General features: G+C 43.5%; 1 protein-coding gene and 1 long non-coding RNA gene across 2 annotated transcripts in view; one reads left to right on the top strand and one right to left on the bottom strand.

The window, feature by feature from the left end:
- Nucleotides 1-13,426, bottom strand: part of klhl6 (kelch-like family member 6) — a 62,503-nt gene that overhangs the window by 12,485 nt on the left and 36,592 nt on the right. The window contains exon 6 of the mRNA XM_041181314.1: nucleotides 9,563-9,776. Within this exon, the coding sequence (XP_041037248.1) occupies nucleotides 9,563-9,776 (214 nt within the window). The remainder of the gene's footprint in view (nucleotides 1-9,562; nucleotides 9,777-13,426) is intronic.
- LOC121274145 overlaps nucleotides 1-13,426 on the top strand; it is a 44,641-nt gene that overhangs the window by 11,622 nt on the left and 19,593 nt on the right. The gene's annotated exons all lie outside the window — the stretch shown is intronic.

The following is a 13,426-nucleotide window of genomic DNA, read 5'->3' as shown; positions in this document are numbered from 1 at the left end:
ATTGTCTAGAGTCTTGTTGAGATTGCACCTGGAGTATTGCATACAGTTTTGGTCTCCTTACCTAAGGAAGCATTTACTTGCCATAGACGGAGGTTTTGTCAGACTGATTCCTGGGATGGCAGGATTGTCCTATGAGGAACGATTGAGGAGACAGGGCCTATATTCTCTAGAGTTTAGAAGAATGAGAGGCAATCTTGTTGAAACATACAAAATTCTTACAGGGCTCGACAAAGTAGATGCAGGAAGAATATTTCCCCTGGCTGGGGTGTCTCGAACCACGGGACACAGTAAGGGGTAGGCCATTTAGGACTGAGATGAGGAGGAATTTCTTCACACACAGGGTGGTAAATCTTTGGAATTGTGGTAAAGTGGATACCATGTAACTTTAAGACAATGCAAGTGGACTAACCATGTGACAGTACTGACCAATCACTGTACAGCATGGGCTACTGGTCAGCTGTAAGTCTAGAGCTGGAGGTGGTTGTGGGGGCACACAAGGATTTAGTGCTCTGCTTTCTGTTGCAATAAACATAGTTTGGTCTTATGTCGGTCTCTCTCCATTATTGATAGTGAGCATCAAATAACTAGTGTATATGAAGATGTGCAATTCGAGTTTACTCGACTAGTGAACTCATAGACTAAAGACATAAAATTGGCGACGGGGAAGAACATAGCAACATTGTAAGACCCCTGAGTGAGAATGCACGACACAGGTGAGTAAAACACTAGAAAGAAAATCTGTACTTCTGTTATAAAATAGACAGCAATCAGAGCAGAAAGCAGTGCTGCAGTTTTAAGTTTGAAAGAAAAAAGAAAGAAAACCTGCAGAATCGTGATCGTGGAGATCCCGCCAAAACTCAAAAAGAACGCAAAACACAGCACAGAAAAGCCGACAGCTGCAGAGACAGAGTTGAAAGAAAAAATGGTTGCTGCTCTTAAAGTGGCAATACATTTAAAGAGGTACATGTACGAAAAATAGCTATAGGCAGAAAATTATAAGAGACCCCAGAGAGAGGGTAACTCTGCAGAAGGCAAAACACGAATCAATCAATGGCAGTCAAGAAAGCCGCAGTAAGCCAAACACCTGAATTCGTCATTAACCGGGAAGCCATTGAAAGTGCAGTCCCCTTGCAGTTGTTCATGATGCTGCAGTTTGGGTGTGTCAATCCATTCGACCCCATTTCAGATGACTGGCCTCAGTATGTTGAGTGCCTAGCATTCTTTTTTACTGCGAATGACATCGCAAGAGAGGAAAAGAAGAGGATGATTCTTTTATCCACATGTGGGAGCAAAATGTTTGGGCTGATCCACAGCCTCACCTCACCTAACATCTCCGACTCATAGGCTTTCGAACAGTTAAGAAAAATTGTACAAAACCACTTGAGACCAAAGCCCTCAGTCACTATGCAGCGCTTCAAGTTATAGACTTCCAGGGGAGACAATAGCTGACTATGTTTCCGCTTTAAAGGCATTAACTGAACATTGTGAATTCAGAGCGTCCAATAGTGATATGTTAAGAGGCCGACTGATATGTGGGATTGGAGATAATAGCATTCAAAGTCATCTGCTAGCCGAAGCTAATTTAGACTTCAATAAGGCATTAGAATTAACCACAGCCATGGAGAATGCTGTTAGAAATGTGCATGTACACAAAATGGCACCGTCTATCTGGTTGGGCGAGACAGACCAGCAACAAAAGGTGCAAAAACATCGGACCCCACAGAAAGGCGGGAAACGGCCCCTATGTGCAGATCAGTAAAAAATCAGCTGAAAGCCCACAAAATGAGTGAGAGATATGCATCCAGGCATCCAGTGGGTGATCAACAATTCAAACAAGTCGAATGCTTTTTCTGCCACCGCTATGGTCACATAATGCGGCAGTGCAGAGATAGGCTGAGACAGCATTTTAAAGACAAAAGGAGAAGTCGTGAAATTTGTCTCATGGAAGAATCAGAAGAAATAGAATTGGACATCCATTCATTATATAACCTGAAAGTGGGTAAAAATGAGCCCAATCCAAGTAGTCATTATAGTCAATGGAAGTTGATACTGGAGCATCGATATCCGTCATTGAAGAACAGACATTCAGATAATCGAATAAAGTAACCCATCCTTTAAAATTGGAAGTTTCGGACATTAAACTGAGAACATACACAGGTGAAGAAATAAGACAGAAAGGGATATGTAAAGTCAAGGTGCAGTATGAGGAACAGTCTGCAAAATTCCCCTATTTGTAATGTCAGGCAGGGGACCGAGTCTCCTCAGAAGGAACTGCCTGGGAGAGATAAACCTTGAGGGCCCACTAAGTTCTCATTTGGAAACCAGAAGTGTTACTGCAGAAAAAAATGAGTGCATGAAGACCCAACAGGAGAAGCCCGTCAAAGTGTTACACCGAGACAGAGTTCAAGCTGAAGTTAGCATCCTTCAAAAAGAAAAGGAAAACCTATTAAAGAACTTTCATGAGCTACAAAATTCAGCTCCCAATTTGTGCCACTGAAAAGATAAGAAATGGAAGAGTTAAGGAACAAATTAGCTGAGAAGGGGCAACAATATGAGATTCTCCTGGAAAATATTAATGAGAATAGGAAAGAATTGAAATAGCTGAAGCAGCAGCTGCATAAAAGCCCTGCATAAAACTAGAAGGCCCCAAGTTCTCAGGAGAGCTGTCGGAAAACCCAACTACTGAGCTCAGTCACATTCAACTCGCACCTGAGTCTAGTCTAGCCAATAGCGAAATTAAAGAGAACCAGAGATACAGATCAGTGCTACCAAGAAGAGGGCACAGGAAGAAAAAGAGGAATTATTGACAATCCTCGAAATGATAAACAATTTTTTTTCCTCTCCCTGTTGCATTGTGCTTGTTGCCCTTAACCTGTTTCAGCTTGGAGGGGACAGGCAGCAAAAGTGAACGTGACCACACCCAGAAGATGATCAAATCATCCACTGAGGAACCTAGTGGACAACTGTCCCCTGAAAAACCAGCCAATGTCGTTGAACTGAGACGCTCAAAACGTCCAAGAAAGCTTCCTGAGAGACTTGATTTGTAAATAGTTATTAGTGTAAGTAGTTCACATTATTAAGTTTCTCAACTGTATTTTTTAAGCAAAGGGTGAGGGATGTGGTAAAGTGGACAACTATGTACCTTTAAGAGAATGCAAGTGGATTAACCATGTTATAGTATTGACTAATCACTGTATAGCACAGGCTACTGGTCAACTGTAAGCCTAGAGCTGAAGGTGGCTGTGGGACCACACAAGGATTTAGTGCTCTGCCCTCTGTTGCATTAAACAACCACAGTTTGTTCTTATAACACACTCTCTCCATTATTGATAGCGAGCATCAACTAACAAGTGTATATGAAGGCGTGCAATTCAAGTTTACTTGACTAGTGAACTCAGACTCAAGACATAAAGGGAATTCTGTACCGCACAGGACTATGGAGGCTCAGTTATTGAGTATGTTCAAGACAAAGATCGATAGATCTCTAGACATTAAAGACAACTAGCAACAGGGGGATAGTGTGGGAAAATGGCATTGACGTAGAAGATCAGCCATGATCTAATTGATGGGAGGAGCAGGCTTGATGGGCCAAATGACGTACTCTTGCTTTTATTACCTATGTTCCTAACCTACAGCTTTCTAGGGGAGGGAGTTACAGATTTCCACTACCCTTTATGTAAAAAAGTGTTTCCTGATTTTATTTCTAGCTCTAATTTTAAGATTATGCTTCCTCATTCTGGAATTCCCCCATCAGGGAAAATATCCTCTGTATCTAGACTTTTGAATCCTTTCAACATTTTAAATACCTTAATTTGATCAGCCCTAAACCTTCTATATGCAAGAGAATACAAATCAGGTTTATGTAGCCTGTCTTCATAGTTTAATCCTGTAAGCCATCTTGAAGTGAATTTATACTATATTCTTTCTAAGGCCAAGATATCCATCTTGAAGTGAAGTGTCCAAACTTGAACCAGTACTGCAGATGAAGTCTAAGTCTGGCTCTGTACAATTGAAGCATCACTCCTCATTTCTGTAATCCACCTCCCTTGAGGTAAAGATCACCATTCCTTTTGCTTTTTTGATCACTTCTTGTGCCTGTGCACTACTTTTTAGTGACTTGTATGTGGACACCTCTATTCTTTTGCTCTTTCACAGTGTCTAATCTCTCACCGCTTAGAAAATATTCTGATTTCTTTTTAATGGATCCAAAGCGGATGTGATCTCCCACTTTCCCACATCGAACTCCATCTGCCACAATTTTTCCCACTCACTCAATTGGTTTGTGCCCCTTTGCAATTTTTAGCTCCCAACTGTAGAGCTTACTGTTAAGTTAGTGTCATCTGCAAACTTGTAGGTAGATATGAGAAAATAAGACAGCCCTGTGAGCAAGTTTAAAGCCCATGGGATAAAGGCATAATGACAGCAAGGATATGAAACTGGCTGAGAGTAATGGTGAATGGTTGTTTTTCAGACTGGAGGAAGTGGGGTTCCCTGGATTCACTATTAGGCCTACTGCTTTTCTTGATCTATGTCAATGACAGGGACTTAGGTGTACAGGGCACAAATTCAAAATTTGTGGATGACACAAAATTTGTGGATGAAGCAAAGAGGAATGGTGTAGAAGTTCAAAAAGACAGACTGGTTGGTGAAATGAACTAACACATGAAAGATGAAAACAATACTAGAGAAGTGTGAAGTGAGACATTGGTTGGGGTTGGGGGGTGGGGCAGGAGAACATGGACAGGCAATATAAAATAAGGGACACAATTCGAAAAAGGGTGCAGGAGTAGAGGGTCCTGGGATAAATGTGCACAAGTTATTAAAGCTGGCAGGGCAAATTGAGAAAGCACTTGTTAAGGCATACAGGACCTGGGCTTCATAAATAGAGGCACAGAGTACAAAAACAATGAGGTTATGATAAACCCTGTATGAAACATTGGTTCGCCCTCAACTGGAGTATTGTGTCCAGTTACACTACACTTTAGGGAGGATGTGAAGGCTTTAGAGAGGGCAGAGAAAAGATTAATGATTCCAGGGATGAAGAACTTCAGTTACAAGGATGGATGGGAGAAGCTAAGGCTGTTTTCTTTAGAAGAAAAGGTTGAGAGGAAATTTGATAGAGATGTTCAAAATCATTAGGATCTAGAGAGAGCAGATAGGGACAAACTGTTCCCATTGGCAGAAGGTCTAGAAGCAGAGGACATTAATTTAAGGTGAATGGCAAGAGAATCAAAGGTGACCTATTCAGTCAACAAGTGGTTAGGATCTGGAATGCACAGCCTGGGGGTGTACACAAATCCTTTTCAAAAAAGAAAGTGCCACAACCTTTACTTCAGAGGAGAATAGGCAAATATGCAGTGTTTTATTCGTTCTCATGTTGGCATTTGTTGAATTGCCCATCCCTCTACTCTCTTTGAGAAGTAGGTGAAGAACGGACTACTTACCAGTTGTCAACAATGTTACTCCATCAAGGAATGGAACAGAATGGAACTTGAACTGCTATAGTGGTTTGGTATGATTGAGTGGCTTGCTAGGCCACTTCAGGGGGCAGGTAAGGGACAATCACATTAGCGTGGAGCAGGAGTCACATATAGGCCAGACTGGGTAACAATGGCAGGTTTCCTTTCCTGAAGGACATTGGTGAGCTGGGTGGAGGCGCCAGGTGGGCCTTTGATGACAATCCAACAGCTTCATGGTATCAGCCTTTTAGATTTGAAGATCTATAATTTTTTAAAACACATTTCAAATTCTCACTCTGCTATGGTGGGATTTAAATTCACATTTTCTGGATCATTAGGATGACCTGTGGATTATTTATCCAGTACCATAATCATCATTGGAAGTGGCAATTGCTTCATGCAGTAAATATATAATTCATAAGCATTTTACTACAATAATCTGAATTGTGCAATTACCATGGAGACTAGATGCCTTAATCATATTTAATTTTCTGTGTAATAAGCCAATTAAAATATATTTCACTAAATTTGTGTTCTGTTAGAGCTGTCATTCTCGTGAACTAAATTATAAGAAATTCTGTTCCATTCCTCGATGGAGTAACATTGTTGACAACTGGTAATCCCATTCCTGGTCTAAAGCATAGGCTGTAGCATTTTTCCACAGAATACAATATTGCAGTTCCAAAGAAAAGCTTACCTCAACTGTTTGTCAAACTTACTTGTGGCTGTTACCTGGTAGAAATCTGATAACCCCAAAATCTGCTGGTGTTTTTATAATTACAAGTAGTCACATTTTAAGAATCTGCTGGTATTTTTATAATCATGATCAATCAAATTCTAAGAATGACGCTGTGCGCCATTCATCTCCCTCATACACATGCAAACATCAGCACAGCATCAGCCCATAGCCCATACATTCAAGCATTGCTGTTTTCCCCTTGTGCATTGGTACGGATATGTATGGGCTATTAGCTTACTTGTTATTGGTTCATAACCATGAGCGGCCAGTATCAAAAGCTCTGACGCACACAGCTTCCTACTGATTTCTAAGACTCCATCATGGAGTTCCTAATCAAAATCCCAGTCGCCGTGGAGTTACATGGACAGAAAACACGTCCAGTACATTCAGAGGAGTAATCACTGGGAAAGTGCTGAGAGGAGGGTCAGAATCTTGTGGAGGCAATGGAGATCTCAGCCACAGGCTGCAAAGCTGGCAAGAACCGCATGTTGCCTCTTTTCAAGAAGAGCTGCTGCCAATCAATCAGGCAATTGAAACATGGACCCCGGGGTGGGGGGCGGTGGAAATCTTGCCAGCCAAGAGCAGCCGAGCAATCAGAGGCCAACAGCGCTTCTGTACTCAGCAGCGCCACCAGAGAGGCAGTGGCTGCTGCCAGTACTACACCCAGCCTCAGATTGAGGAGGGACCCAGGCTCAGGGGAGTGATGAGGGGAGGGGAGTTTCAGGGATGGGGTCAGCAGTAGTAGCAGCATTGTGGTTCTCAGCACTCCTCCCCCCTTCCCAATGCCGGGTCCCTCGATCAAACACTGAGCACCTTTGAATGAAAACACCCCCGCGTGCCCAGAAGCAAAAGCACCAGCATTTGCTTAACATGCTCCCCACATGGTGAGCCCCATCTCCCCACCCCCCACCCCCCACACACCACTAGGTAATGCCAGCAACATTGGATAACGTTCTGAAGTGGGCATTAATTGCCCCCTTAAGGGCTTCAATTGGCGGCAGGAGGGGGAATGATCATCTGCTTAAATGCCTATCTCCTTCCGCCACCAAACTCACCACAGGCAAGGGCACATAGGTTTTCACCCAGGGTTTAAATACTCCCCAAGTTTGAGAATATTTTCACCAACAACAATTTTCATCTTTAACTATTAACTTCACTGGGGAATAATCAGACACAAAATTTACAACGAGAAGGGAACAAAGGAGCGGTGACAAAATGCTTCGTCAAAGAGCTAGATAGGTAGGCTTTAAGTAGCATCTTGGAGGAAAAGGGAGAGACAAAGAGGTTTGGTGATGGAATTGCAGAGGAGTTTATAGCCTAGGCAGCTAAAGGCACTGCTACCAATAGTAAAGTGAAGGAATTGGGGATGCATACGGCCAGAGTTGGAGGACCACAGAGATCATAACTCCTAGATGAGGGTCAGCCACTTAGGACTGAGATGAGGAGGAACTTCTTTCAGTCAGTTGGTCTTTTGAATTCTCTACCCCAAAGGGCTGTGGTTGCCAAGTTGTTCAAGACTGAAATCAATAGAGTTTTGGGCACTAAGGAAGCCAAGGAATATGGGTATGGGGTGGGCAAGTGGAGTTGGTGTAAATGTTCAGCCATGATCATATTGAACAGTGGAGCAGGTTCAAAGGGCCATCTAGCTTCCCCCTGCTTCTTTTGCTCCTGGTCTTGACTTGGAGGAGATCACAGAGAAATGACAAGACTGCAGAACAATTGAACACAAGTTTGTGAATTTTAAGATCAAGGCGTTGCCAGACAAGGAATCAATGTAAGTTGGCAAGTGTAGGGAGTGACAGGTGAATGGAACTTGGAGTGAGTTAGGATACGGGCAGCAGAGGTATGGATGAGGGATGGGTGGTGGAAGATGGGTGGCTGGCCAGAAAAGCATTGCTTGTACAGTGTAGAGGTGGGCCAGAATTGTTGCTCACTCATTCAAAAAATATGCACGTGCTTAGTAACTGTGGTACTAGGGTGTGCAACAGAGAAATGCAGCTGCTAGCCAGATGTGGAGGAGTCCTGCATTACCATGTCCCACACCATACAGCAGGAACTGGGGTGCGGGGAGAAGTGCAAGTGATAAGGCAAAAAATAATGTGCAGAAAGAACATATGAAGAGACAATAATAATGCCACCACAAGTGTCCAAACAACTAATTAGCTCCAGCTTTAAGAATGGACGTTCTGCACTGAATGCTACAGAAATTGGGAAGTGTCAATTCTAAATGGCCAAACAACAAGCAAAGAATTGAGCAGTGTGGACATGTGTGCTAAACTGAGGTGCAATACACTTTAAAAGAATGTGAGCAGATTGACCATGTGACTGTGTTACCAAATGACTATGTTGCGCGGGCTACCATGTTAATCAGTAGTTTAGAATAGGGCCTGGTTTGAGAATCACACATTGTGTTACTGCTCTGTTACTTGTGTAAATAAACTGCATGTGCTTCATCTTATGTTGGTCTTTACGCCTGCATAGATTGTTTACCAACTCACCCTATGGTAGATAGGCATGCAACAATGTTCACAAGCAAAGCAACCCAACAGAGGGAGCATAACAATATGTTTGTCACCTTTCGATTAATTTAAATGCTTGAATGAAGCCTACACCTAATTTGAAATCTTCAAATTTGTTCTGCTGCTACGCCGAGAGCGTGGTGCCATCTAATTTGATCTGTTATGCACATGTTGGGGACGGGACATACGGTAATTGGCCCTTTTATATCCCACCATTCAATCTATCAGGCCAGCCATGGGCAGAAATCCTCACCAAGAGACAAGGAAGATGCACCTCTATGGCACTTCATCTTCAGGGCAACCCTCAGCAAAACTTAAAACCATCTGCTGATGTGGAGAGGTATCAAGGGGCCAACAAAGATCATTCGGGATATCTGGAAATTCAAATTTTGAGTAAAGGGGAAGGAATCTGCACCAGATTTCTTTGGACAAGAGGTGTTTTTAGAAGCCATTTCTTGATGTCAACCTACCAACAAAAGGACATGAGAACTTTTGATCTGGTAATCATCACAAAATTGGAAACATCATGAAGGAAATCAGGAAACACTTTTTCACACTAAGGATAGTGTAAATTTGGAACTTTCTTTTCCAGAAAGCTATGAATGCTGTGTCCTTTGGAATTTTTAATTCTGAGCGCAATAGATTTTTAATAGGCAAGGGTGTCAACAGATATGGATCAAAGGAGAGAAAATGGAGTGGGGATACAAATCAGCCTAAATTGAATAAATGGCCAAACAGCCTTTCCATGTTCTTAAACATAAAGTTGTATCCAAACTCTGTGCCCAGATGTTAACATCTGCGTTCACCACCCACACACCCACAACAAAGCAGCACTGTCCACATACCGACAACATAAATGTGGTCATTGAACGTAACGGCATTGATGCACTTGGCTTCAACAGGCATAGGTGACTTGAGGCTCCATTTATTGGCTGCAGGGTCATAGCATTGGGTCCTGTCTGTGGCCAGCTTCCCATTGGGCCCTCCTCCAATGACATAGAGTTTCTTATTATAGGTGGTAGCAGCAAACGAGCTGACATTTACGAGGAGTGGGACCACCTGCAGGAGAAGAAATAATTTGAGTCACATTTAACTGATTCACAGGATGAAAAGACACCTTTTGAAATAAGGGTGTGACTGCTCAAAAAAAAATAAGAGAGAACAAACAATAAGCTCTACTTGTCCCACCACCAGCTACCACCCGCCCCCCCAACCCTTAAACCAGCTTATATTTCACCTCTCTTCTATTTTTACTTAGTTCTGTTGAAGGGTCATTCGGACTCGAAACGTTGACTGTGCTCCTCTCCGCAGATGCTGCCAGACTTGTTGAGTTTTTCCAGGTATTTTTGTTTTTGTTTTAGATTTCCAGCATCCGCAGTTTTTTGCTTTTACCTCTAGCCTCAGTTCAGCTTCTCTCCATCACCTTCTCCCCCATTCTGTGCCAACCAATAGTGCCCACAGCCCCTCTTCCCCAACAACATGATATCAAGAAATAGCAGAGTGACCTGGTACAGCAGAGGCTATGGGCCACAAAAGCATCACCACATGTGGTACTCATGGCTTGTGCTCCAGAATTAGCCATGCCCCTAGCCAAGTTGCTCCAGTACAGCGACAACACTGGAATCTACCCAACAATGTGGAAAATTGCCATGGTATATCCTGTCTACAAAAACCAGGACAAATCAAATTTCGCAAATCAGCACCCCATCAGTTTACTCAAATTATTAAGGATCATCAACCTGAAAAGATAATTCTGGTTCCGCAGATGCTGCTTGGCCTGCTGGATATTTCTAGCATTTTCTGTTTTTATAACCGAAGCGCAATTTACATAGTACCTTTAACATGGCAGGACATCCCATAGTACGTCACCAAGGGTAATCACCTTGCCCGCAAAGGTTCATGAGGCCCGCAGGCCTAGGCTAAATTCTGCCCCACACTTCGAGCAAGATTAGAGATGAGGAAGCACTTTCCCTTAATAGGATAATGAACGGACCTGGCTTTAATGAGATGGAATTGATTCATGGTATTGATTAACATCGAGAAACAAGATGGTGAGATTGGTGGGGGTGAGGTGATGGTACAAGGTAGAGAACAAATGAAGTCTTTTAAAGGGATGTAGTATTCCTTAAAATAATGACCCAGAATTTCTGTTCCCCAGGGTACCCCAGAGGATGTGCTGGGAGACCCTCTGGAAGTCCCCGCAGAAGGACAGCACAGCAATTGCCCAGGAACTTTAAACTTCCAATAGACAATTAACCTGCACCTGGAACCATCTGATGCATCAATCTGACTCGGACACTTCAGATGGTCCCAACTCTCTTAGCAGGATAGTTACCCAGGAAATGTTAGAAGAATTAAAACCACTTCGAACTCCTGAGTTACAATAATTTTGATGCCCCCTCCCCAACCCCCACTGGACCCCTCACCCCGACTACTGCAACCACCCCCCCTCCCAACACCTGGCTACCCTTCACCTCCTCGACTATCCTCCTGATCCCATGACAAGCACCCCCACTCCCACCAACTACCCTCCCAATGCCCTGACTATCCCCCCCCCCCCACAACACCCCAACCCCCCCAACTGCCCTCCAACCCACCAACCGACTATTCCACCACCCTCTGGCTACCCTCCAGAATTCCCAACTAACCCTCCAGCCCCTGACTGACCACCCTATCCCCTGTGAAGCATCTTACCACCGGTGTCCCCATCACCCCCATCCTACCCACTTACCTTATCTTCTCCCTGGCCTCTCAAAGTGCATTTAAACACCGGGACCTTTAGACTTACCTGCTTTACGGCAGGTAGTGCCAGGTTAGTGGCTTCATTAACCCCGATGCTGCTGCCCTGCACTGGAAGGCCTCAGGAACCAGGTACAATGCACATTTCTCACGAGGCCTGTGTCAGAAGAGCAGGCGAGAAGTGTGCAGCTCCTGACCTAGGTAAGTAAAAAGGAGCGAAGTGGGAATCTGACTGTGATTGCCACTCCATGGAAGTTCTGGCCCATAGTTTTAACAGGTGACCTGCAAGGGAATTTCATAATGGAATAATCATGCATGGATTTTGTTACAATTATGAGTTTGTAGAATTATTAAATTTAGAGCTACAGTCTCAAAATATAAGGTAATTGAAGGGATCATGTGACCTGTTCTAAAGCCCACCTGACAGTAAACCTGAATGAATTCATTGTTAGAGATGAACGGACAACTAAGGTTTATGCTTGGAGGCAATGGCAGCAGTCACCGAGTTTGCTGTGAATAGACTCTGAGTCTCCCAAAGTCCCAGAAAGGTGTTGAAGGTACTAGGTTATAAACAGTTGTGCTAGAAGCTGTCCATTTACTTCTACGATGAAAGGGAGTTGGGATCAAGGTAACTAATTAGTATTTCCACCTAGAAATAAGGTTTATGTGTTTCAAATTGCCATGGGGAAAAGGAAAAAGGAAAGAGGAAGCCATTTGAGATCAGGTTACAGGCTTCCCAGCAAATCAAGGAATATCAAAGCAGAGGTTTTGTGTGGTTAGCATAGAGAAAAGGCAGCTTGACTTTGTGAGCTACCATAGCCGGATGCAGGGGGGAAGATGGTCTCTAGTAGAAGAGACACATCCTGCAGCCTTCTATGGACTCTGGAGACTTGTTCTGGCATGGCTGGGAGGAGGAAGAATCATTAGAACAGGATTTACTGCTGGTGGTGGATTAAAAAGCTCTCAAAATTGTGGAAAATGCCTGGAGATAGTCACTCCAAGTTACTACTCGGTGAAACAGTGATACAGGAATCTATTGGAAGCAAATGTGGATTGCTTGCTATGAGAACTGTAATTCCATGGAGAGTGTGATGCATCAGCATAAGTATAAAAGTGGAATGTTCCTCTTTGTAGTTTAAAGTACAAGTTGCCTACAAAAAGAAAATAGTGTTTCTGAAAAAAAAAGCAGAAAGAACATGTCCAAGCATTGCTCCTTTTCAGTTAAACAAAAGCATGGGGGAAACAGCTAATCAGAGTCCATTTGCCGACCAATCAGCACCCTTTTCTCATGAAGCATGAATTGGTCTTCCCTTTGAAATTTGGTATTCATACATCTTACATCTGTCCGAATGAGTGCAAGATGAAAAACTTCGCCATCATGCTTCTTTTTCCAGCAGTGCTCAAAATAGTGTTCAGCGCTTTTAGTCATTTGTTATAGTAAAAGTTTTAAAACATTAATTCTTGTCATGTCATTCTTCCAGCTATCAAATGGAAGTTTGAAGCTTTTTTTAAAAAAAGTTATAGGTCTTTACAGGGATAGAGCTGCTGCCAATACTACACCCAGCCTCGGATTGAGAAGGGACCCAGGCACAGGTGATTGTTGAGGGGAGGGAAGTTTCAGAGATGGGGTCAGCAGTAATAGCAGCATTGTGGTTCTCAGCACCCCTCCCCCCTTCCCAATGCCGGGTCCCTCGATCAAACACTGAGCACCTTTGAATGAAAACACCCCCATGTGCCCACAAGCAAAAGTACAAGCGTTTGCTTAACATGGTCCCAACATGGTGAGCCCCATCTCCCCACCCCCCACACCCCCACACACCACTGAGTAATGCCAGCAACATTGGATAAGGTTCTGAAGTGGGCATTAATTTCCCCCTTAAGAGCTTCAATTGGCAGCAGGAGGGGGAATGATCATCTGATTAAATGCCTATCTCCCTCTGCCACCAAACTCACCACAGGCAAGGGCACAT

Source organism: Carcharodon carcharias, chromosome 2, assembly GCF_017639515.1.
Source record: "Carcharodon carcharias isolate sCarCar2 chromosome 2, sCarCar2.pri, whole genome shotgun sequence".
In the NCBI taxonomy this organism is placed as follows: domain Eukaryota; kingdom Metazoa; phylum Chordata; class Chondrichthyes; order Lamniformes; family Lamnidae; genus Carcharodon; species Carcharodon carcharias.
The sequence above is the reverse complement of the archived record's forward strand: the minus strand, read 5'-3'. Positions and strand labels throughout refer to the sequence as shown.